The sequence below is a fragment of the Paroedura picta genome, chromosome 16 (genome assembly GCF_049243985.1).
Source record: "Paroedura picta isolate Pp20150507F chromosome 16, Ppicta_v3.0, whole genome shotgun sequence".
Lineage (NCBI taxonomy): Eukaryota > Metazoa > Chordata > Lepidosauria > Squamata > Gekkonidae > Paroedura > Paroedura picta.
The window spans coordinates 18,230,890-18,256,280 of record NC_135384.1 but is presented as its reverse complement, the minus strand read 5'-3'; the positions used below and the strand labels follow the sequence as shown (position 1 = coordinate 18,256,280).

The window sequence follows — 25,391 nt, the reverse complement described above, 5'->3', positions numbered from 1 at the left end:
GAAAAGTGTGGCTGACCTAGCGTTCATCTTCTAGAATCAGGGAGAACAACAAAAGAGCTCCATATAGCATGGAAAACAATCCATAGCTAATTGAAGACTTGCACAGATCTATAAAAAAGGAATAGAGGACAGTCTCTGAGGTCCTGGAAGATTGCTGAGGCTTGCTCCTTGTGTGGTTGGTCAAGTATACACTCCACCCACCCATCACTGGCTTCTAGGGACCAATGAAGCAGAGCATAATCGACTAGGCAAAAAATCCTGCTCCATCCTAAGTCAGGGGGAAGGCCAGGGTCACAGACAGACAGAAGAAAGCACAGAACCACCACTGTGATTTATTCTCAGACTAGCCAAAAAGCCCATTACATGCAGGAATGCAATGGGCATGAGTGGCTGCTGGCAGGGAGGGTGGGCATGGTGGGAAGTCCGTGCTATTGACTGGAGGCACAGGCTTGGAGGCGGCGGGCACACAGGTTGGCTGGGCTCAGGGCATGTCCACGGTGGCCAGCAGGCTCTGGCGGCAGGGGTGGCCCAGCGCCTTGCTGCTGGGCAGTCTGCTGGCGAGCAGCTGAAGCGGCGGCGGTCTGTCGGAGGCTTGCTGGACAGCGTGGACACGGCACTGAGCCCGTCGCCTGGCCAACTGCTGCCGCCGCTGCCTCTGAGGGTGCGCCAGCCATCCAGCCACACAGTGGTAGTGAGCAGCAGCCAGGCTGCACCATGGTGGCCGGGTCCATCGTGGAGGAAAGGCGTGAGCTGTGCAAGCGTCCTTCTCGCGTTCAGGAGCTGTCTGGAGGTGAGACTGGGCGAGTGGCTAATTTGTGGCATGTGCAGGCAGGTGCTGTAGGGGCCATCCCTAGCTGCGCGCATCTGGATTGGCCTGCTGGAGCAGCCCCTTGTGGAGGTGGACGCTGTAGGGGCCGGCCCAATCCAGACGCGCCCAGCTTTGCTGGGCAGCTCAGGATTGGCCCGCTGGAGTGGCGGAAGTCCAGGCCGGACCCCGGGTTCTTGTCCCGGAAAGCACCGCCCAGATGGCCCTTTCCAAAATATTAGGAGGACTGTGATAAGGATGGCTGGCTCGAAATACGGTATCTGGCCTTCTCTACCAGTCCATACCCAGAAGTTACTTTGGTCCCTCTTGCCTGGCTCTTAACTTTTTAAGATCTCTCCTGGGCATATGGGGCCTCTGACCTAGCTCTGTTCTCATTCTCACAAAACCTATCCAAAGTAAAGCTTTTGTGCTTATGTAGGAAAGGTAGCACAGACACACAGACCCAGATCTATTAATACTCATGATCTCTTCTCTACATTTACTGCTCTCAAACCATCATCTTTGATTTCTTTATTTCACACTCACTCCCCAGAGGTCATGTCAAACTCCTGTTGTCCACAAACCCTGCCTCACAGGCTTGTTCATCACCTGCACCTAAGGAACCCAAACTCTGCCAAAAAAACAACATGAACACCATATTTTAAAAGCTTAAAAGATTGCAAGTCTTAAAAGCTACTTTTAATTGTGCATTTCTCAAACATGTTTAGCTCTTTAAAGAAAAACCTGTCTAGTCAGAGAATCATTGGTCAAAATGTTGTACTTGGTTTGGAACACTTACTTTCTGCATTGAAGCAGAGAAAATTTTGCAAAAACACAAATTTTATTCTTCAAACAAAATATGCTCTTCATGCAAGCCTGCAGGCTTCTTTAACATACCTCCAAATTTGCATGCTGTCTTTTCTTCTCTTTTGTTTTTAAAGAACATTTCATTGGCTCTTTTCAGGAGTGTAAATAATATAGTGGCAGAATTAGACAAGTCTTGGAGACTAGGTCCATCAACAGATATCAGCTATGGTGGCTAGATGGAATCTCCTTGTTCAGATACAGTATACCTCTGAAAACCAGGTGGTCAAGGGGAAATGTACAAGTGCCTCAGTGTGTCCATATTTGCCACCTTAAGGGTGCTGATTGGGTGGAAAGAGAGCATTAAAATGTTCTGAACAAAATAATAAATCATAGAGGAAGGCTTGTGTCCTGATTGTAGCTCTTACATGGTTGGCCTTTATGGGCCAATGGATGTTGAACTAGATGAACCATAGATATGATACTCTTTTATCCACTGGAAACCCTGTTTGTGAATGCTGTACCTATTCAAATGCTTTGTAACTATTTTCAGCCATATATCTATGACAATTTTCCTTGCAAAAATCGCTCAGCCAAAGAAGAATCCAGTCCCAGTTTTACCAGAATTTCCCCAATGGCAAGAAGCATGTTGGGTTCAAATGAATGGAAAGGGACAGACTTCAGACAGTGCCTGGTGACCTGGGCAACTGACAGATGCCAAGGCACATGGCATCGCGTTGCTCTCACACCTGACTCTCTTTCAAAGTCTTAGCTGCAGCTCAAAGCAGTGTTGGGAATAAAGACATGAAAATCCCAGAAAAAATGGGCAGTATATTCCCACAAACACTTACAAAAGGGGAAGGGCTAGAAAAAAACCTCCTATGAAATATTGTCCATAGACTACAATTCTCATAAGAGACCCTGCCAGCACGGTGGTGGCAGGGGCTCATGAGAATTGTAGTCCATGGACATCTGGAGAACCACAGTTTGGCCACCCCTGATATAAAGGTAAAGGTATCCCCTGTGCAAGCACCGAGTCATGTCTGACCCTTGGGGTGACGCCCTCTAGCGTTTTCATGGCAGACTCAATACGGGGTGGTTTGCCAGTGCCTTCCCCAGTCATTACCGTTTACCCCCGAGCAAGCTGGGTACTCATTTTACCGACCTCGGAAGGATGGAAGGCTGAGTCAACCTTGAGCCGGCTGCTGGGATCGAACTCCCAGCCTCATGGGCAGACAGCTTCAGACAGCATATCGCTGCCTTACCACTCTGCACCACAAGAGGCTCTTACCCCTGATATAAGGCAATCTAAAGCATTAAAGAATGATGGTTTCATTTTATACTGTAGACATTTGCAGCATATTTACAGCATATTTCAATTACATTTTTTGCTTAAATATAAATAATATTGGTGACCTGGATAGCCCAGGCTAGCCTGAGCTTGTCAAATCTCAGAAGCTAAGCAGGGTCAGCCCTGGTTCGCATTCAGATGGGAGACAACCAAGGAATATGTAAGGCAACAACAAACTACCACTAAATGTCTCTTGCCTTTGGGTTCACTATAAGTTGGCTGCACAAAAACCCCAAAAAATTAAGGGTTAGAGCCTTCCTAAATTTCCATAGGCTTTCGGAAATTTTCAGATTTCTGTAAGTCATAGAGGCACAAAACTCCCTCTACAATACTGCACTAGTTACTCATGGAAATTTTACATCTCCAACTGGGAATATCAAACTTAGTGCAAATGTATATGGGGGTACAGACACTGTTGTGTTAATGACTATATGGACAAGCTGGTCCATGTGGAAAATAGACTCAAATATTCCTTCAGTCATATGGATCACTGATCAAGGATTAGCCATTTGGGACAGTAATCACAACTGTAAGGGTGCATGACCTAACCTGGAAGGTCTAGGCTACGATGGTCTCATCAGAACTTGTAAGCTAAGCAGGATTGCACAGCAGTCTTCTGCACAGCAGCCCTATTTTTACTTGGTGGTCACCATCCAAGTACTCATTAATTCACATCGTACACCAGTCTCCACTTCCTCAGAACTCAACACCTCAGAAGTCTCTCACCCGCTGTACAGTCAGCCTAGAAAGCCAGAAGTCATACTTTCCAATAATGTTTCCCTTACCCATTCACTGTGATACCATTACCCCTTAAAAATCCCGAGGCTTCAACAAAACCACCACCTCTCAATCCCAGCTTACCTTGAGAGGTTTGAGTGACTCCAAGCCTGCTCCAGGATCAACCCCCTCCTCCCCAGCTTTCTTCCCCCTCCCTCTCCCCCTGCCACGGGGTTTCTTGGTTCCATCGTGAGCCACACCATGGGGCGGTTCAATCAGGGGGCGGATGCGAGGCCTTCCACGGGGGCGGGGTGGGCCTTCTCTCTTGGGCTTGGTAGGTTTGCGTCCCCGACGTTTGGGCCCTTCCATGAGACCACTGTTAGGTGGGCAAAAGTCTATGTCACCCATGGGGCTGAGGGTGGTCCGGTTGGTGCGGCAGCTGGAAATGAGGTCAGGAAGGAGGTCAGGCAGGCGCCGACTATTGAGGCGGATGTCAGCTGGGACGTCCTCCTTATCCTCATCATCCTCAAACTCATACTCCTGGGCATAGTTCTTTTTGGGCGGCTGGAAAGGCGGCTCCCGCTTTTTCAGCAAGTGAAAGGATGAGGTCTTGAGCAGCTTTTTGGGCTTGGACGAGCAAAAAATTGGTGATGTCAGACCCGACTTGGATTCAGAGACGGGCGGCGTCCCATGCTGTCCAGACTGAATGAGCCCTAGCTGTTCTGTGTTGACTGTTGAGGGCAACTCATGCTTCACTGACACAGAATCCAACCCCAAGTGCTGCCCATCCCCGCCTTCTGATTGGCAGTAGCTCTGGTACCCCTGACCTCCTGGCATCATATCATAACCTCCCCCTTTCATCCCCTCTCCCCTCTCCATGCCCTGTGTGCCATCATCTGGCTTTGGGAACTCATCCCCAGCACAAGGAGGTGGACCAAACATGTCCTCCATGCCTGGGAAGAAGCTACGATCTTCATCCTGTAACAAAGAATCTGGGAAGCAAATGGAGGTAAGGGGTACAAAGCGTTGCTTGGCCCCTTGTGGACTAGGGCTTTCAAACTGGTCCTTGCCCTCCAGTTGACCTTGGGGGACTTGCTGAGAGGAGTCCGGGTCCAAGCTGGCGTCGGGAAGTAGATGCTGTTGTGTTTGGACTGCCCCACCTTGGCCTAGATGGGACTCCAAGCTCAGTTCTGGTTCCAAGAAGTCCTGGATCTCTTGTGACTGGGAGAGGTTGCCTTGGGGCATCACTTCCATGCCCTCAGATTGCATTCTTTCTTGCTGCAGTTGGCTCTGGAGCTGTGGCGATTGCTGTGGTTCAAGAAGTTGTGCTTCCATGCTCTGGGAACGCACATGAGCTTGGTGCAGATGCGCTTCCAAAGCCTGCATCTGAAGTTGCGGTGAGGGCGCTTCAGCCTGATGCATGCGCTGGGGCTCCATCAAGTGGACGTCCAGTGGGGTGCGAACCTTGCTGCGGGGGTGCAGCTGGCTCTGGGTATGAGTCAGCACTGACTGGAGCAACTGAGATTGCTGCTGCTGTTGCTGCTGTTGTGAAAGGGCAAGGGGGGGCAAGTCAGGAGGGGAGTCCAACATCAGCGTGGCCCCTTGCTGACCGGGCATTAACCCGTGAGGCTCCATGGGATGCGGCTGGGGGGCATGCTCAGGAGTCTTCTGCAAATATGAGTGGGCTTGGGATATCTCTTTGCTCCCTGTATCCATGTGACCACCCTGAAGATGCTGCTCCACTGACTTCTTTATATCTTGTCCATAGGAGTCCATAGAGCCAGCTTGATGGCTGTAATGCACGACAGAGGTGGCCAAGGACTCAGGTGTAGAACGTGTGTGTGGATACTCCTTGGGCCTCTCTCCTTTCTTCTTGTCCTTCAGGCTCTGCAAGGACATCTCAAGACCTTGGTTATCCAAGTTAGAGTTGGTCCGGATGACACTCTGTAGGTGGTAGCGCTCTTCGGTCTTGCTCAGCTCATATCCCATCCCTTTGCCAGCCCTCTCTTCGCACTCCACCATGCCCTCGGTGGGCACCCTTGGTGGGCTCTGCGACTGCAGCAGGTGCTGAATCAAGAACTCCTCGTCTTCTGTCCGCTCTGAGGACAGCAAGTCTGAGTCGGCCTTTCCTTTCCCATAAGATGCCGCTCTCTCTAGCCCTCCTTGGGAACTCTGGTAGCTCTGTGTGTGAGCTGTCTGCATGAAGGAAGGAGACAACACAGAAGTGAGATACTTCTGAGACTGTCCAGGTGATGCTACGCTCTGGGGTCGGTTAGTTGTGGGCGACTGGAGAGGCCGAATGATCTGGGAAGGGCTCGAGTCTGGAAGGTTCTGGCTGTGTGAATAACCAATTGACTGGCTGTGCCCAGGCATAGCGGGCGAATGGCCAGTGCTATAACTGAGAGACGGGCTGGCTGTGGGCATCCCCTGCGAATGAGCCGGCACATAACTCGGTGTCTGGCTCACAGAGACATGGGGCTCAGCCTGGACACTGTATCCAACGGACGAGAGGCCTTGCAGCTGCTCGGGGGAGTAAGTCTGACTCTGACACGTCTGCAGGCCTTGCCCTCCTTGTGTGGCCTGGCCCTGTTGGGCCTGGCCTGCTGTCGAGTAACTCTGAGCTTTGCTGACACTCGTCAGGTCCTGGGCCTGGCTGCTGCTGAAGCCTTGCGAGGCCTGGCTGACCGAGGATAGGTTCTGCGGCTGGCTGACTGAGTAGCTCTGTGTTTGGCTCATGGAAAGCAGGCTCTGGGGCTGTCCGGGCGAATAGGCCTGTGACTGGCTCGCAATGACAGAGCTGGGCTTGGGTGTGGATGAACTGTAGTTGCTTTGGCACTTGGGAGTGGCTGTGGACCGCGGTGGCTGACGGGAGGCCGAGTAGCTCTTGGACTTGGAAGAGGAGGCTGTGCTAGAATACCCCGGGGACTGGATGATGGGGCGGTAACTCTGAGAGGGCTCTTGCCGTGTGGCCTGGGGGGTCTTCTGTTGCTGGGAACTTTCACTGCTGGCAGGGGACTGTTCTCCCAGGGGGCTGCAAGAAAGACTGGATCGATGAGGCATTTGCTGGTAGCTGCCCCCGCAGCTCAGGTAATGCTGGAGGGAATGAGCGGCCGGCAGTTGGGGCTGGGCACTCGAGGGCCTCTGGTAATGTTTGATCACACTATCCTGCCGGGGGATGGCCCGCTCGATGGAGGAGGCAGGAGAGCTGGAGAAGACAGAGGTATTGTAGAGTTGGGATGTTTGGTCGGATGGCCCCAGTGAGGACGACAGGAGGTTGAACTGGGAGGGGAGGTGGCGGGAGGCTGACTCTTGGGCGCTGCGGTAAGCAGAGCTCTGGGAGGGCAAGCCTGTGCCCAGCACCGCGCTGCCTAGTCGGTCAAAGCTGAGGGACGAGGGGACGCTTGGCTGAGAGGACTTGATGTGGAGCAGGGGGTCGTGGGGGGACAAGAGGCCATTGGAGGTTGGGCTGAAGGTAGCGTCCTGCAGGGTGAGTGAGGAGGTGACTGGGAAGCTGCGGCCGCTGAAGGAGGCTGGGTGCTGGTATGCAGAGAGTGCTGATGAGGAGGGGAAGGTGCCAGATCCTGGGAGGGCTCCCGAGATGAAGAGCTCTGCTGGGGCTGGAGTGTGCATGGCTGCAAGGAACAAAGAGAAAGCATCAAAGCCACAAAAAACAGCACAAAGAGACCCCAAATTTCACATTCAGAGGCCACTAATAAAGATCTACAAGCTTTGCTCATAAGAGTATACAAAACCCACTCCAAAGATTGTAGCAACTGGTACATAAAAGCCTGGCAGGCTATGCTTCAGCCATCCCTATCCCAGCGTAAAGATGCTAGCATGGGATCCCATTGTTCATTATATGTTATCACCTCTTTTCTTAGATTGCTCTTTCAAGTTGCCAGGAATGTGGCAAATGATATCATAATTCTTGAACTAGGACAACAACGACTTGAAACAAGAGCCTGGCTGTTAACTTATAAATATTGGCTTCTTATCAACTTCAAGGCTCAGCCAAGTAGCTTACTGGCCGTTCTTTTAAGTGATTCCCATAACTCTAAATGGTTCTGTAAACTATCTCACAAACTTATTTCACTCATTAATGGGCCTTGATGAGAATAACATCTACAAATACACAGAGAAGAGATTTGATGATATTGAATATCAAACTTTGTCCTCTGGTTGTTCTTGACCCAACCAGCTTGGTGTCGTGGTTAGGAGTGCCGACTTCTAATCTGGCAAGCTGGGTGTGATTCTCCGATCCCCCACATGCAACCAGCTGGGCGACCTTGGGCTCAACACTGACAAAGCTGTTCTAACTGAGCAGTAATTTCTGGGCTCTCTCAGCCTCACCTAACTCACAAGGTGTCTGTTGTGGGTAAAGGAAAGGCAAATATAAGCCATTTTGAGACTCGTTCAGGTAGAGAAAAGCAGCATATAAGAACCAACTATTCTATTTCTCCTCAAGTATGGAACATCTCCCCAGTTGACAAACTTATTCCATCTTATTTTGTCACAAAAGAATCTTACTTAGAAATAAAAGTTTTTATGCTTGCTCAGCTAAATTTTTCCCCTTCAAAGATTCTTCTAGGCAGGTTTAACCATACTCCCATGGATAAGAGGGTGTGTTTTCATGGCTGGGAAGTCCCCAATTCACTGTCTCACATCCTTTTGACTTGCCATAAATTTTCTGTAAACCGCACTGTGATCAATGATATACTTTCTTCTTTTCGACCTAATCTGGACAAATCAGCAATCGTTAAGAGATTGCTAGACGGATCTGTACCCACAACAACCTCCCGCACTGCAGTGTTTTTAGGTACTGTTTTTAAAGTTAACTTTATGTTCATAATGAAGTTGAGGAACTCACTCTTACTATAACTATCCTAATGTATTTGTTTTTATTTCATCTTAATGCCAATAAAGGCTTCTGTAATCTTGTAATCTAATCTCATTATATCATGTCAACACCAAAGCTCACCCCTCATACACCCAAACTAAGTTCTCCACATCTTTCCTGCTGCTACAGAGCAGTTACCTGTTTGCCAGGATGGAGTACGAAACTGGGAGAGGAGGGAAGAAGCAGAAGGGCCCGGCTGTGGCGCCCGTGACTCCAACGCTGAGATGAGGTTCATGACAGAGGCGTCCGGAGTGGCACTGCTGGCATGATGGAGCCCTGTCTCGAACAGACCGGAGAGACCTGGGCGCGAAAAACAGGAGATGCCAAAAGCCAGTTAAGGGGAAAGAAGACAGAAGGACTCATCAAAAGGGATGGGAAAAGGACCAACATGGGGAATAGAGAAGGGGAGCCCTAGAAGTTCCTCAGGGCCTATAAAACGGCACTCTTCCTCCAGCTCACAGTTGAGGCCATGGCTGTCAGGAATCTATATGGACTTCTCCCTTATTTTAGACCACCCCAGTATAGAAAGTGAATAAATAAATAGGGAGGTCAGAATGGGGAGGGGGAGGAACCTTGATGAGGGACTAGGCAGCCAGAGGCACACAAGATGCTGCCTCATAGTGAGTCAGAGCCCTGGTCTATCCTAATCAGTATTATCTGCTCTCCCTGATAATGGCTATGTAGAGTCTTAGGCAGAAGTCTTTCACATCACCCCAAACCTAATTATTTTAACTGGAGATGCCAGGGACTCAAACTGCAACTTTTTCCACACAAACAGATGCTGTGCCACTGAGCCACAACTCCACCCCCACACAAACGAGTCAAATATGGAGGAAGGAGGAATCAGCCAAGCTGAGGAATCAGCCAAGGGACATGCACATATGCACACTTACACAGAGTTGGGGAGTGGAATGATAAGTTAGTGGCTGGACAGATGGCTGGCAAAGGAGAGAGACAGAAAGTCAAAGAAAGCCGGAAATGAAGGACAGATGAGAAATTGGAGGCAAGGAAAGACCCACTGGGGTTTGGAGAAATGAGAGAAAAGTAAATGAAGCAAGATGGCACTCACATTTGCAGAGGAAGGCAAAGGTGGTGTGTAAAGTAAACGATGTGTGGTGTGTAAAGTAAACAATGAAATCATAGATGCATAGAGAATTAAGGGCGGAGCACAGTACCTGCCGGATGGTGGTTTGTAGCGTAGCCCTGGAGAGGATGGGGGGTGGCGTATGCTTGGCGATGCAAAATATCCGTGTCTGGGTGTGAGCTCCGGGATCCGCCGTACACCAAGCTAAGTAAGACAGACAACCAACCATCAGCTTGAGAGATTCACTAGGGTATGCCAGTCAAGATCATAGTGTGCATTTTAAGCATCCTGGCTGTGTGCACAAAAAGCTGAGTTAAAGAATCTAGACAGAGTTTACCAGTGCTTTTTGTGCTGGGGGTGGCAATTATTTTGGATTAATTAACCTTTACATGAAAGTGAGTTGTGGATATTAGATATTTGCCCAGGGATAGAGAAATCCTACTTAGCCACACGCCTTGGTCAGCTTTGGGCAATCATCAGCTCTTCTTCTGTAAAATGGGGATATCAACACCCTCTTTTACCCGGTGTAAGATAATTACTGCAAGAGAATACACACTACACACTAAAAACAATAGAGAAGAGAAACAGAGCAACAAAGACAAGTCCCCTCTCCCCTCATTCAACACACTCAGCAAGCAGAGTAAGGCCCCTCTGGACATACTTTTCCTATTCTACCCACATCCTCTTCCGTCAGTAACCCGCCTATGCCTGAGAAAAGATTGGAATGTGGAACCAGTGGTGCATGATGGGAAATGTAGTCCCCATGTCCTGCTTTCCCACAGCCTTTGCGCCTGACCTGCATCCCCTTCTCCCCCCTCCCACACAGGAAAACGCAGCTGTCTATCCCGGCGGCCAAAACACAGCTCTTGCAAAAGACCGCCCCTCAGTCCTGACCTGCTTCCTCAGCCGTGGGCGCTGCTGAAATCCCTCTATGCTTATTTGCAGCACTCTCCGGACAGCCTTTTCTCCCAAGCACTGCTGACCTATTCTCCTCTTCTACTCCCACCAAATAAGGAGGCAATCATTTATAGGCAAATATCCCCAATTCTGCTCCCGAAATGACAGCTCCAGTCCCTAAATCAGTTATCCAGCCTATTGTCAGAAGAGAAACCCCAAGAATCCTAGCTGCAAGATGTGAAAACCTCCCTGTGCAGCCGGTCCTGGGGGACCTGGCTTCCAACCACCACCAGAGCCAGCTTTTTAAAAGGGAAACCACGTCCTGATTTTGAATACCTGCCCACAACATTCTCTTTCCTGTCCTAAATATATATTAAGCCAGTCCTTCTATGACTCTTCTCTCTCACACACACATACACACAAAAGGGAATTCTGGCTGCAGTACTCCTAATCCAACGCATAAAGCCAACCTTGTGGCTAGTCATTCCCCTGTTTTCACAAAAAAAACCCAATTCCAACAAGGAAAAGAACCTGATGTCTGACACTCTAGGGCATCCGATTGGTAAAGACGAATAGCTCTATTCCTCCCCTGAGCTGCATTATCGTGCCCCACCCCTGTGCCCAGCTTTCTTTAGGGAACACCCCAGATTCCTTGCTCCCACACACTGGGCTTCTTCCAGACTCCCTTTGGTAACCAAGCAAGGTACATAATTATGCAATGTCGCCACTCCCATCCTTTGAGCACCACACCAACCCGACACCGTTATTTATTCTCTGGATGTGTGTGTTGAGGCATGTGCCACAATTATGCCCGTGCCATGCAGGAAATGCAAGCACAGCCCAGGGACAGGAGAGGCCACACAGAGAAGAATCCAAATGTGCCTGACTTGTAAGCGGCTCACACTAGAAGCAAGGGTTCTTGCCTTGAGGGAAGTTGCCACCTGAAGATGACTTGCACAAGCTACCGAGATATCAGAAGCCTGGTTCATCTGAAAGGAGGGGGTGGGGAGGGACAGCACAGAACAGAACAGATGCAGACAACCCTCCATGCAAGAGTGTTACAGGATGGCCTGTGGAGAAGCAAGCACATCAAGGCCATTCTTTGAAAGGTTACAGGAAAAAGGAAAGATTCAAATGAGTAGTGTGTTGGTCTGAAGTAGCACAATAAAATCAGAGTCCAGTAGCACCTTTAAGACCAACAAAGATTTATTCAAGGCATGAGCTTTTGAGTGCAAGCACTCTTCCTCAGACTATGAACTGACCACCCGAACTCACACCTTGAATAAATCTTTGTTGGTCTTAAAGGTGCTACTGGACTCTAATTTTATTAAGAAACAGGAAATAAGAGACTCTTTCATTCACGCTCCTTGCTATAATATACAGTGCCAACAGCTGAGTGGAAACCATCCTAATGCAGAAAGACAAGGCCAAACACATTCCCCCAGTCTCCCCCATGCCTTGGATGCTCTATCAGTAGCATGGAGAAACACTTCTGACTGGTATTTCCCAATGCACTCACAACAGAACTATGAATGAACGTTGTGGCTATGGACCCCCTAAATATAGGATTCAGCTGACCATCTTTGTACAAGGTCCTCAACTGAACCTCAAAATGACCCACATCATCCATATCAAAATACATGCAGAGGCAGATATTTCACATGCTATTTTCATTGTCCAGTACTTTCAATGTACAAAAGCCTTTGTTATTGTCATCCTTGCAATGATTCTTTATAGGAGGTCACTACTATTGCTGGTGGAAACTGCCATCAAGTCACAGCTGACTTCTGGCAATGCTGTAGGCAAGAGACCTTCAGAGCTGTTTTGCCATGGCCTGTCGCCTCATCAAGATCCCAGGATCATGATGAGGTCTCCCATTCAAATACTGGCCAGCGATGACCCTGCCTAACTCCCAAGATCTAATGCAGTGGTTCTCAACCTTCCTAATGCCGCGACCCTTTAATACAGTTCCTTTAATACAGTTCCTGTTGTGGTGACCCCCAACCATAAAATTATGCAAGTGTTCTTTCACAGAAATTAAACCGAAACTGACCAATGGTGTGAAGATCCATTGCTCATGATTGTATATAAATAGTTTTTTTCCCCAGGGTTTCTCACTTCAGCTCTACCTCTTGTGCCAACATGCTGATCTTGTGCTTATCCACTGCTCCAGACAGACAAACGTTCTATCTCAATCTACCCTGCAGGGCTGTTGTATGGATGGCGCCCCCCCCCCAGCCAAGCAGCTTGCCCTGCCACAACCCCTGTGAAAGGGTCATTCGTCCCCCAAAGGAGTCCTGACCCCCAGTTTGAGAATGAGAATCCAATGAGATCAGGCAAGCCTGGGATCTCCAAATCAGGGTCAATCACTACTATTTCAGCTGTATAAATGGGCAGTTGAGACCATCAGCCCACAATTACTTCAAAGCCATGCGATAAATCCATTCCAGTTCCAAGGAAGGTATATAAAGAGAAACCCTGATGGATCAGACCAGTGAATCAGCTGCCCCGGGCACAGAGGTCAAGGCCTTCCTCCTGATGTTACTACCTAGCACTTGATTTCTGTGGTTTACTGTCTGTGGATATGGGGGTTTCTACATAGCTAGTGGCCACTGAGGGCCCTCCCCTCCAGGTATCCGTCTAACCCCCTTTTAAAGACATCTTTGCTTGTAGTTATTTCTCCCTCAACTGGCAGTAATTGGGCATGAATCCTGTGCACCAAATCTCTCCCTCCTCCCCAGGTGGTATCTAAGCTGCCTACAGACCCTACACTTACAGCTGCCTGGAACCAAGATGACAGCCACGGTATGAGTGTGTGTACTAACAACCAAAACAGCATGCAAGAAGTGCACAGAATCCTCAGAGGGCCAAAGGGCACATGAGCACTAGTTGATAGACTACTTGACTTGAGAACTGCAACAGAACTGTAGAACAAATCACTGACTCTAAACACCAATGATCCCCCCCACACACACACACCAGTAAATTAAGAGTAACCTATCTCCTTGGGTGGCATAGGCAAGACAGATTAACTTAATAAGAATGTATACCATTTTCAAATACTCAAAGCGGTTTTACAACCATTTTTATCAAATACATAAAAATGGAACTTGGAAAAAAATTTGGAAAAAAACAGTTAAGGTTATCAAAATTAGCCAAGCACCTCTCATTCACCAAATGACACAAAAGCTTTTGCCTCCACAAAAAGCTGAAAGAGACGTGGCTCCTGAGGAAGATGATTCCAAAGTAGAAGAGTGCCCCCCTCCCCAAAGCCCCGTTTCTCACTGTCACCATTCTTACCTGCTGGGTCTGTGGTATTTACCCACACAGACTTAGGCATATTGTGAGTGGGTAGGCTGGAAGGGATGTGTCAGTGTTTGTCTCTTGTGGCCCTTTCTTGCATACCCAGGGAAATAATTGCTGCTGCAGGATGGGATGGTAGGTGAATTTCCTCCAGTTGGACTAGATGACCCTAGAGGGACCTTCCAACTCTATAATTCTATGATCCTGCTGTCCCTAAGACACCTCTTACAGCCATTGCAAAAACTTTTTGGGTGGGGAGATTTATAAATCTGAAAATGTCTATATGCAGAAACCCATCATGGAGGGAAAAAAGATATAGGGTGGGCCAAGCTCCCAGGAAGAAAAGCATAATCAAGCTGTAATAGACAGAGATGGCTCTAAGCATCACTACACACAGACAGCGTTCTTCCAGTTTGAGAAGCTGTCACTGAGCTTTAGCTTCTCTATATTCTCACGGAGACAGGAGACTCAAGGAGACAATACAGGCTACAATTTAAAAGGGAAGTACAGAGTCAGGAAAGTTAGTTGAGAAGTACCCTTGCGACTTGTTCTCAAAATACAAACACACGCACAAACTGCCTTTTACTGAATCAGAACTATAGTCCATAATGATCTTTACTGTCTACTCAGATGGCCAATTGCTCTCCAAGGTCTCAGGCGGAGGTCTTCCTTATCATCTTCTACCTGATATTTTTAACTGGCTCTCCCAGGGACTGAACTCAGGACTTTCTGTACATGGCACTGTACTCAAGGAGCTTGACTATTGAAGGTTTGCAAGAAATCACAAGGGGAAACGCTGCATGTGAACAGAGTCTAAGGCCTAGTTCACACATACAGGAGGGTGAGGCAGTAGCTTAAGAGTGGAATGCTTCAGACTGCAGATGAAAGATCCCATTTTAAAAAGCTCCCCTAAGATAGATAGTGCTGTCCCCATAAGAATGGAGCTATGAGAAAAGTGGGGATGAGAGGTCTGTGAGAACTAGAATGTCCCACAGTTACCCAGCAGGCCTCAGTTGTCCCTAAGCAGTTTAAAATCACCTTTTCTCCCCATAACAGGTACCCTATGAGAGAGGTATGGTAAGCTGGAATGGCCCACAGTCACCCAGCAGGCCTCGGTTTTCTTTAAGCGGTTTAAATTCTCCCTTTCCCCATCACATACACCCTATGACCCATTATGCACGGGGGTTTTAGCGCACATTCGGGGTGGAATGGCAGCGACTAAAATCACCGATAACGCACGGTGCCGGCTGCAACCGGCCGCAGCTTCGGTGCATGCCACCGAAAAAGCCACGTTCGCAAAACGCGGAAGAAAGCGCAGCTTCCGGGTGACCGGGGCGCAAGCAGAAGTGGCGCTGGGATCGCCGCATGCATAATCGGTTACTCTGGGTTTTGCCGCCGTTGTGCCCCGCCCCGTGCATAACCGATGTGCTTCGCGTCTTCCCCCTCCGCGTTTTCCATGTGACCCGAAATCGCCATTTCAGCAGCCGTGCATAATGGGCCATTGAGAGGGGTCTGAGAGAACTGGAATGGCCCACAGTAACCCAGGGGTTTGATTGGCTGGCTTGGCAGAGAGTTATCATGTGACTGTGTTTGGATGCTGTGGCAAAGTTTACTAATGTAACAGGATTAACTTTTGCTTATATATTCCTACTGTTATGATGGTCAGTTCTTAGTCTGACGAAGAGTGCTTGCCCTCGAAAGCTCACACCTTGAATAAATCTTTGTTGGTCTTTAAGGTGCTACTGGACTCTGATTTTATTGTGCTACTTCAGACCAACATGGCTACTCATTTTAATTTATTCAGATTAGGACACTTTTCATCATTTGTATGCTTTCCCTTCTTCCAATTTTTATTTTTGTTTTAAATTTGGTGTGCTGGGGTCAAGAGAGATGGATGAACATAATAAATTAGACAAGAGATTTTAAAGAAAGACTGGAAGAAGTATGCCAGCGACAGATTCCAGGAACTGCACTAACAGAATGTATCTGAGAGTCCCACCCAAAAATATGAAGCCCGTGAGGGTTAGAAACATGCTATCCTTGAAATATAACAACAACAACAACAAAAACTCTGAATACATTCAGATTTCTGTGCAAGCTACTGGAACACACACTAGAGCATTCTTCTGTGGAAAGAAAACGGTGCTGTTTTCTACACATCCTGGATGTAAAAGTGTGCATTAATGAATGAACTGAATTGTCACTAATTGTTTACAAGTAATTCCTGCACTTAAGCCACACAATATGAAAAACCAGTCACTTACAGTAGTAAACATAATGTGCAAAAAATGCACTCATCACTTGAGTATATGAGCAAATAGCACAGTTATATCTGCTTGTCCAAGATGCACAATATAGACACTCACACAGCCTCATACATGAACCTACATACAGAACAGCATGCTTTGCAGCGCAACCAATGCAAAGTGTGTCCAACATGCCTGCAGCTCAAGGTGTGTATTCCATGCAAAACAATGCACAGAATAACAACAAGATAGTATAGTAGAATGAAATAAAATGAAAGTCCTATGGCACCTTGAAGACTACCATTTCTTCCAGCATGAGCTTTTGTGAGTCAGAGGTGACTTCTTCAGAATGAGCCTCACAGAGGACAAGCACAAAAAGATACATGTAAGCGCAGCAAATTTAAGAGTCACAGCAACAACTCAAAAGTGTGTAAATCATCACAGGTATTCTAAATACAGCCCAAAGATTTCCAGCAAGTGCAGAGTTATGCACCCGCTAAAGGCTGTGTGGCACAACTGTTTTCTCTGTTCTCTGTAATTTGCAATGCTGTGAAACCACAGAGTTTAATACTGGGGTGCAAGGCACTGTGTACGAAGCAGGTTGTAGCACTGGTGAACACGCAGAGACTTCTGAAGTCCCATGGTGAGGCTCAGCTGGAAATCCAGGGTCTGAAGGAGCTTCAGCAGCCTGCATAGATCCTTGTAATTTCCCCAAATTACTTGAAGTTATGCAAAATAGATACAGATTAAGTGTGTATGCACACAAAACCTTATAAACAGAAGTAAAGTTTGTTGGTATTAAGGGTACCACTGGATTCATACTTCGTTATGAAGTTTTGCAAATTATACAAAAATCTGTAAATCTATCATTTTCTGGGCTGCAGAGTTCAGTATTACATGACCCAAAATTTGGATTAGCTCTACTGATTATACACATTCCTGGTTCTTCTCATGCAATTTCAGGGACAACTTTACAATGCATACCATGTGCACCTGCAACAGAAAATGCTCACTTGCAGTTAGGTAGCACATGCTATATCAAGTATATGCACTATCAAAATGCACAATATACAATAGAAGGAAGCCTCGGTATATGAAGCAGCTACCAGAAGAGGAATGCCAAAGCCTCCAAACAACATCACCACCCTATGGCACAAAAGCAGCAGGTTATGCGATTTTTGCCTTCATAGGGCTATAGACAGAGACTGGGGAGCAGAGGATAGAGATAATCAGACAGGCACAACGCAGACAAAACTGGTTCTTCTTTCAATGGCTGATGTGTCTGAAATGGTTAACACATAAGCAGGTGATGGCGTAAAGTGCCTTCAAGCTCCATTGGGTTGTCAAAGCAAGAGACAAACAGGGGCGGTTTGCCATAAACTGCCTCTGCACAGCAACCCCAGATTTTCTTGGATGTCTCTCATCCAAATACTAAACAGAACCAACCCCTCTTAGCTTCCCAGATCTAACAAGAGTGGGCTGTCCTGAGCCATACAGGTCAGGGCACATATAGGTGGGCTCCTACAGACTTTCTTGACCATCAACTTGTGCAGACTTATTTCCAAAGTAAGGTCAACTCTATATGCTGACCAGCAGATGGTATAACCTGCATCATATCTCAGAGGTAAAGAGAGAAGTGCCCATCTGGAAATTATCCCCCCCCCAACTGGAAGGCCTGATCGCTAACCTTAGATGCTCTGAGCCTGCATGGCAACTAAGGCACTGTGACAGAAATACACTCTGCATTTGTTCAGATCCATGGCTCACTGCTGCTCCCCCAAAACTGGAAACAGTGTTTAGACATCACACAGCACCACATACCATGCCCAGGTTTAAAAAAAAAAAATCAAAGGGCAAATTTCCAGTTCTCTTCAGACTCTCTTTCCTTTTGAAAGCGGCAGATAAAAAGAAGGGCAGAATCAGGAAAAGGCTACACAACAGATTGACACTGATTTAATTCACCAGGCCTGGAGTTTCCAGATTTTGAAACACTGATGCTGAGTTTTCCAGAGGTCACAAACATAACTGTTTGGGGCTCCACAAATGTAACTAGGTAGATCATTACTTAGCAGTCCTTGTCCCAAGGGCAGAAAAACAGAATAAGAGGATGCTTTAGGGATACAAGCCTAGGAAAGGGTAAACATTGGAGGATTACGCCTTTGAGGAAAATATAAAAAATCAACAAGAGACATAAAAAAATCAACAGGAGAGGTAGCGAATGTATATTTCTGTTTTGTTTTATATATCTACAAGTATAAAAAACATGCACTAATCTAGATAGCCCAGGCTAGCCTCATGTCATTAGATCTTGGCAGGGTCAGTATTTGGATGGGAGGCTGCCAAGGAACCCCAGGGTCACTATGCAGAGGCAGGCAATGGCTGACCAACTCTGAAGTCTCCTGCCTTGAAAGTCCCATAAGTCATGACTTGACAACATAAAATAAAAATATAGCCAACCAGAAAGGTCAGGCTATAAAGTTATTTTCTATGGTTTTGCGCTGCCTCCTGGCTCACTCAAGATATATATTTGTGAAGTATGTCTATCCCTGTGATAGCAGCTGTGGAGTACGTTGGAACTGGCCCACCTGGAATATGATTTCCAGTTTCACTTGAATCCCCTTCCCCCTCAGTTCCTCCTCCCAGAAAACACTGCAGAAAACCTTCCAAGAATTTTCTGCTCTATTAGACCCAACTTATCAGTCCCTCATCACTGCTGCAAACCCTACTATGCATGCTCTAGAAAAACACTGGCAATAGGCAAACCATTTACCCATGCCAGTATTCTACACTAGCCATCCTGTGCACGTGCTGGTCCTACATATGCAGCACTATCATGTCAGCTGCACCAGCACTTCAGCTGCACAACCTATGACACCAGTGGCTGTTAGTATGTTAAGAGCCACTGCACACAGATAGGCCAATGTATGTGGTAAGTATCCTGAAATGGAATACTTAGGTGGGTAAGCATTTTCACTGATGGCCAGTGTCACCTTTAAATCAAACTTACAATTAATGCCCTTTCTCAAAAGCTGGCTGTAGCATCTTTTGCAAGATTCCCTTGCTCACCGCTACAAAGAATCTTCAAGGGAAGTAGGTGCAATTCTTTTAAAAATATATATGTGCAGTTACATCTAGAAATTGGAATATAACACTTAATAGCTACATATGAAGTGCAGGACAAGGAGAAGAAATTTGGCACAAGGCACCATCTCTTTGCCCCCTCACTTATATAAAACAAGACTGGAGAAGGAAACAAACAATCTGACCACAAATGCCAAAATGTGAGATTTCTAGATGTTGAGGGAAGGAAGTAGAGTCTTGTAAATGAGAGCAAGCGGTCCTCTACTCTCCTGGAGGGGGTGGGGCTGAGGGGAGCTGGGATTGGAGATCCAAAATCCCTGGCCTCCTGTAAGAATGAAGCAGGACGTAGTTACTTTAAATGGATCCATAGTTCCTGAGTTTTCCAGATGGGAAGCAAGGCAGGCCTGGTATGTTTGTAAGGGCTTCCGAGTTCCTCAAGAGGGAAGCAGGGGCATTACAAGGAACACAACTGGGGTGGGATGGACAGTAGGAGAGAAACAGCCAATGTTCTCCTGGCAGATAAACAAGGCCTCTGGGCCTGAGGAGAAGATAGCCAATAATGTTGCCAGACAAATAGCAAGCCAGCCTTCGGCCACAAGAACAACCAAACCTGTCCCACCTTTCTTGATGGATCCTAACTGTAGTTGAGGGAGCCCTCAAAAGTTCTCTTCCTACACATTAACCGAAAGCAGCAGCCTCAGGGACTGTCAGTCTAAATCTAATTTTGGAAATGTAAGCAGAGGCTGTAAGTTCATGGGATGTCAACTCCCCCTTGACACACAAGTGAGAAACAACAACTTTTCAGGTATAAATTGCCAAACACCAAGTGGTTTTTCATCCCTGTTTGTAAATACAACATCAATGGAATCAGAGGGCTTGCAATCCACATTACACCTTGATTTTCTCAGAGAAAATTATGGGAATAATGGGGTTCTCAAGTCCCTATAATTCCCTGGTATTTAGAAAGAACCCAGACTTTTGCAAAACAACAACAACCCACCCATCTCTTCATCACTGCACCCCTACAGAAAAGGGTCATCCTAAATTATATAATGTCAAGATCACATATGAAGGAACAAGACCTTCAACCAGCATCCCAAGCTCCTGTACTGGGGAATGCATAATTACCAAATGGGCAGCCCACTTCTTCCACATCTTGTGCGAGAGGAGGAGGACAGCCACTGCCCTGCCAGGATCGCCTCTTACAGTGGTTATAGGTCTCCAAGGTCCTGTAAACACTGAAATGCTAAAAGGTGTCTCCAATTGCACAGCCTCCTGAGTTACCTATATCAATCCTGCTTCTTCCTCCCCCCTGAACTCCCCAAGGAGTGCTGATTTATTTTTGTATACAATGAAGTGGTTCCCTACTCCTAAGCACACAGCCAAGGCCTCCTACTTCAGCCTATACGACAGAACTTAAGGGATCCACTGCTTGCCTCAATAGGTCTGCTCCCCCCATCCCCCAAAGAGCAGGAAAGATGAGAAATCCCAAAGCTTCCACAATCCCTCACCTGCAGGGGGAAAACAAAAACAAGGGCTTTTTTCCACGCATAGGTGCAGGTGTGGGGATGACTCTGTACCCCTGCTACTGGAACAGCCCACACAAGGCCTCAGCTACCTCTCTTCTCGCACAGGTTGCTCTGTGGGGATGCCTGCGCACCCCGGATCGAATAAAGGGGCAGCCACTTCTCCTTCCACCCCATGCCTTTTGTACACACATTTCCTTTCCCTCCTTCTGCCGCTCCTCCCCGCCAGGCCGCTGTGCCCAGGGGATCCGTGTGCCCCGTCTGCTCCCCTCCACCCCCTTGCACGGCCTAGAGGCTTAAGCACAGGCCTCCTCCAACAGCACAAGGCGCCGTCAGACGCCGTCCCCCCTTCCCCGGCTGCATCCCCCCAAACGCCCCGCCTCGGGAAGTGGGCGAAAAGGGTGTCCCCGGCATTCTTCTCTGCAAGGGGGCCGCCCCGACCGATGGACCCCCCTTTCCCCCGGGCCCGGAGGCGGCGGCGGCGGCCTTGCAACGGAGCCGAGCCCAAGCTGCAAGCCAGGCTCCCCCTGCGCCCCACCATCGGCCCTGCGACTGCTTCCCGGTCCGGGGAGGGAGCGCCTTCATTCCTCCTGCCCCCCGCCGCCCCCGCCCCCCGGCGGCCTGACCTGGCCTTGGCCGAACGCTCGTAGCTCCATCCCGGGCCGGCGCCCAGCGGATCCCCGAAGCCGGCGCTGGGGTAGTTCCTATCCATGGGGAGGGGGCGCCGGGGAGCGGGCCGGCCTGGGTCCGTCGGCTGGGTCTGGGTGCCCCCCTACGCCTTCCCCCCGCGGCGTCGGTCGAGGGGGGGGATCGGGGAGGAGATCGGGGGTCCCTCCTCCTCCTCCTTCCCCCCCTCGGCCGCCGCTCGGCCTCGACTCAAGCCGCGGGCTGGCGGTAGCGCTGGGGCGGCTGGAGGAGGAGGTGGCGGCGGGAGCAGCGGCGGCAGGAGCAGCAGCAGCAGCAGCGACGAGCCTCTGGGAGGCGGCTCATGGTGCAGCCATGTTCGCTGGGCGTCTGTCTGCGCTCCGCTCCGCTTCCTCCCACAATCCCGTGCTGGGGAGAGGAGGAGGAGGAGGAGGAGGAGGGAGAGGGATGGTGGTGGACGGAGGAACGGGCAGGGGCGCAGAGAGAGAGGCAGATTCTCCTCTCCTGCACACGCAGGCAGGCAGGCATACACACGGGGAGGGGAGGGGGGAGAAGAGATACAGGAAATGGAGCCAGGCCAGGGCAAGCGAGGAGGAGGAGGAGGAGGAGGAAGGCCGGGGGGGGGGAGTGGAGGGAAGGCGGCGAGAAAACGAGGGATGGACGGAGGAGAAGCCGAAAAGGGACAAAGGGGGAAAGGATGGAGACGGTTCCTCTTCCTCTCCTCCAAGTCCGGCCAGGAAGACGGAGTGCGGGGCGGGCTGAGGAGTATGGGGGGATTGTGCAGAAGAAGCGGGAAAGGAGGGATGTGAGGAGAAGCAAAATATGAAAGGGCAGGAGGGGAAGGAGTTTCGGCTGGGAAGATTTTTTGGCTTTTGACTCCTGTTTCGTTTGGCTGCCGCAGACTAACGGGAAGGGGTCAGAGAGGAAAAAAAGAGCTGGGGGAACGGGGGGGGGGGGCGGCGGCGGAGTCAGGCGGGTAGTGTATGCATTTCCCCCCAGAAAAGTTCCTTTTCCCGTCGGGGCATTCATTCCGCTCCTATCAATGAGTCCATGCAGAGAATGAGTCGTGCCGGGGTTGAAGTACTTCGCGCGTTACTCAGTGGTTTCCTCGTAACGTTTGAAGGGCATTCGCAGGAGCGAGTACGACGCGGGGTTACAGCGCGCCCTTTGAGGGCACCTGTGTTTTCAGACATATGAATGCCCTTTAAATGTTGGGGTGGGGGAGAGATGCAGCTTTGAAAAAGCGGGCGTTTGTTTTGATGTAACTGTGGCCCTCGGAGTTGCCTCACACCTGATGCTCCCCCCCCCTTCTTACGTGGGAGTACAGTGGTGTTGGGAAAAGGTGCGTGTGTTGAAAAATGAGGTGTTTGTTTTGCCATGTGCACGTGGCGGGAGTTCCTGCCTTACTGGAAGGCACAGTGAATTACTAAAGATGATACAGTCTATTTACCTGTTTTGTAGGTTGTAACCAGACCTAATTACGTGCGTGTGTTGGGGGGGGGGGACGTGCACATGTGCTTCACACTTCACAGACTGTACTACATATTAAATTTGAACAATGTATATATGTAGAAAACTGAAATGCAATAGCTCCTTGCCAGGATCACCTGAAATGGTGCAGTCCATTGACGGGACTGTTGCTTCCCTATAGAAAAACAGCTACATTTGCCACAAAATGTAACAACATGGGCTTATGATGCCAGCATAGTGGAAGTAAAAGCATTCTGGAACAGTATAGTAATACCAATAAAGTAATACCAATAAAGTAATACCAATAAAGTTATAACTGGCATTTTATTCCTGCTTCTCACTTTTTTTCATTCATTTCTTCCTCTTTACCATATGCTACATCATTCACTTTCCTTTTTGGTTCCATAATTAAGGGTGTGTGGGGAAAGTGTCACACAGCATCAAGGGGTCAGGCCACAGACAGTGGAAATATTGAATCACGTGTCATGAATTCACAAATTGGAAGAATCCACTTTGTATGAAAACATTCTGCTATATTTCTAATATCAGTGACATACTTTGAAAGAATATATTCTTTCTGCTTGCTTCAGTTCTGTGAATGCAGGAAACATGGCCTGTGTAAGTGTCCTCTGCTCTTGGTGCATCCCTTCCAGATCACCCATGGTTTATATCTCTGCTGAATTAGCAGAGCAGCCACAAAAGCTGACAATGAAACCTTGTTACAGAGAAAAAGCAAGTTCCATGAATGCACAGTAACTTCTCTCTGAGGGTGAATTGATTTTGAAGGCCCTGAGGTTAACAGGCCAGAGGCAACTTACTGTTTCAGCCTCAGATAGACTACAGATCATTTAAAAGGTTTCAGCCCGAGATAAATAAAAGGAGGTCTCAGGCTAGAGATAAAACAGGCCAAGAGCCATTTGATTCCAAGCTTAAGGTGAAAGTGCCCAGCTTGGCTTAAGATAGGAAAAGGTCCCAAGCCCTGCTTTCTACTTGGGAGCTGAAGCCTATGAATGCCTTAATTATCATAAAATAAGAATTGTAATTTACTGGTTGCAAAATTGAAACATCCTAATAATCTTGCTATGAGCCTCTTGTGGCACAGAGTGGTAAGGCAGCAGACATGCAGTCTGAAAGCTCTGCCCATGAGGCTGGGAGTTCAATCCCAGCAGCCGGCTCAAGGTTGACTCAGTCTTCCATCCTTCCGAGGTCCGTCAAATGAGTACCCAGCTTGCTGGGGGGTAAACGGTAATGACTGGGGAAGGCACTGGCAAACCACCCCGTATTGAGTCTGCCATGAAAACGCTAGAGGGCATCACCCCAAGGGTCACCCCCTGGTGCTTGCACAGGGGATACCTTTACCTTTTAATAATCTTGCAAGTGGTGGGTAAGTTTGGTAAGATCCCTATGCTAACTGGATTTAATGTGTTGCCAGGACTTGAACCAGAAGACAGTTGAATGTTTGGGCTAACCCAGTGAGCTACCTGGGCTTCCAGAACCATAAACCCTTTTGACTAGCAGGCAGTATGAAATCTGGACTGGCCAGGCATGGTATGAATATTGTGTGTTTAACCATTTGTTAACTAGTGTTTTCTGCATTCCTAGTTGCTAATGCCAGGTATCCTAAGCTAACAAATACTCCTTTCTTGGTTTTAATCCTGTACTCTGGGGGGTTTATTTGCTCATTTTTTTATTGCATTAATGACCTGTTGAGTAGGAAACACATATAGGCTGTTTAGAATATTTTAAATAATAAAATAATAGGGAATATCTGCAGTACAATGGGGAACGAACTAGTATTCATGAAGAATCACCACTTTGTGGAAGAAGCTTTTGAGACAGTCAATGTAAATAAGCAACATTCACACCCACCCTGTCCTTTAATCTCATAATCATATGGACTTGGCTGAGGTGAACACCCTCCATATGCTAAAAAAACACCTTAAATTGGGAGGAGTAAACAGAAACATTGGATAGTGCGAAATCAAAAATGACTCAACTCAACATCAGTCTGCTCGGCATCAGTGAATTACACTGGACAGACAATGGCCACTTTCCATCCAAAGGCTTCACAGTCTACTATTCTGGTCACGACAGTATCAGAAGAAATGGTTTGGCCTTTATTGTGGATATAAGATAACAGCTCGTGCAGTGGAATGTTACACAGCCAATGAACACAACTATTGTACAAGTGTATGCACCAACCACGGCTGCTGATGAAAATTAAAGATTTCTATGCGAAAGTACATGAAACAATTAAACAGGTGCCTCAAAAGGACATGATATACATTATTGGGGATTTCAATGCCATCCTAATGATACCAGTGTTGGAAATCAACACAAACAGGGCATCTGCGGTAGGTTTGTACTAGGTGTGCGAAATGAAGCTGGTGACAGACTTATCCAGTTCTGTCAAGAAAACAAACTGACTATCAATAACACCTTCTATGAACAACTGAAACACCGTTTATACACCTGGACATCTCCAGATGGCATACACCATAACCAGATCAATTTTATCCTTTGCAGTCAGAGATGCCGGAGCTCCGTTCTAGCAGTAAAAACATT

At 48.1% G+C, this 25,391-nt stretch overlaps 1 protein-coding gene across 1 annotated transcript in view; it reads right to left on the bottom strand.

The window, feature by feature from the left end:
• PRR12 (proline rich 12) overlaps nt 1–21,870 on the bottom strand; it is a 63,593-nt gene extending 41,723 nt beyond the window's left edge. The window contains exons 1-4 of the mRNA XM_077315895.1: nt 21,338–21,870; nt 9,750–9,862; nt 8,713–8,874; nt 3,822–7,309 (exon numbers count right to left, since the gene is read on the bottom strand). Of these exons, the coding sequence (XP_077172010.1) occupies nt 3,822–7,309; nt 8,713–8,874; nt 9,750–9,862; nt 21,338–21,423 (3,849 nt within the window). The 5' untranslated portion in view covers nt 21,424–21,870. The remainder of the gene's footprint in view (nt 1–3,821; nt 7,310–8,712; nt 8,875–9,749; nt 9,863–21,337) is intronic.
• Nucleotides 21,871–25,391: the final 3,521 nt, after the last annotated feature.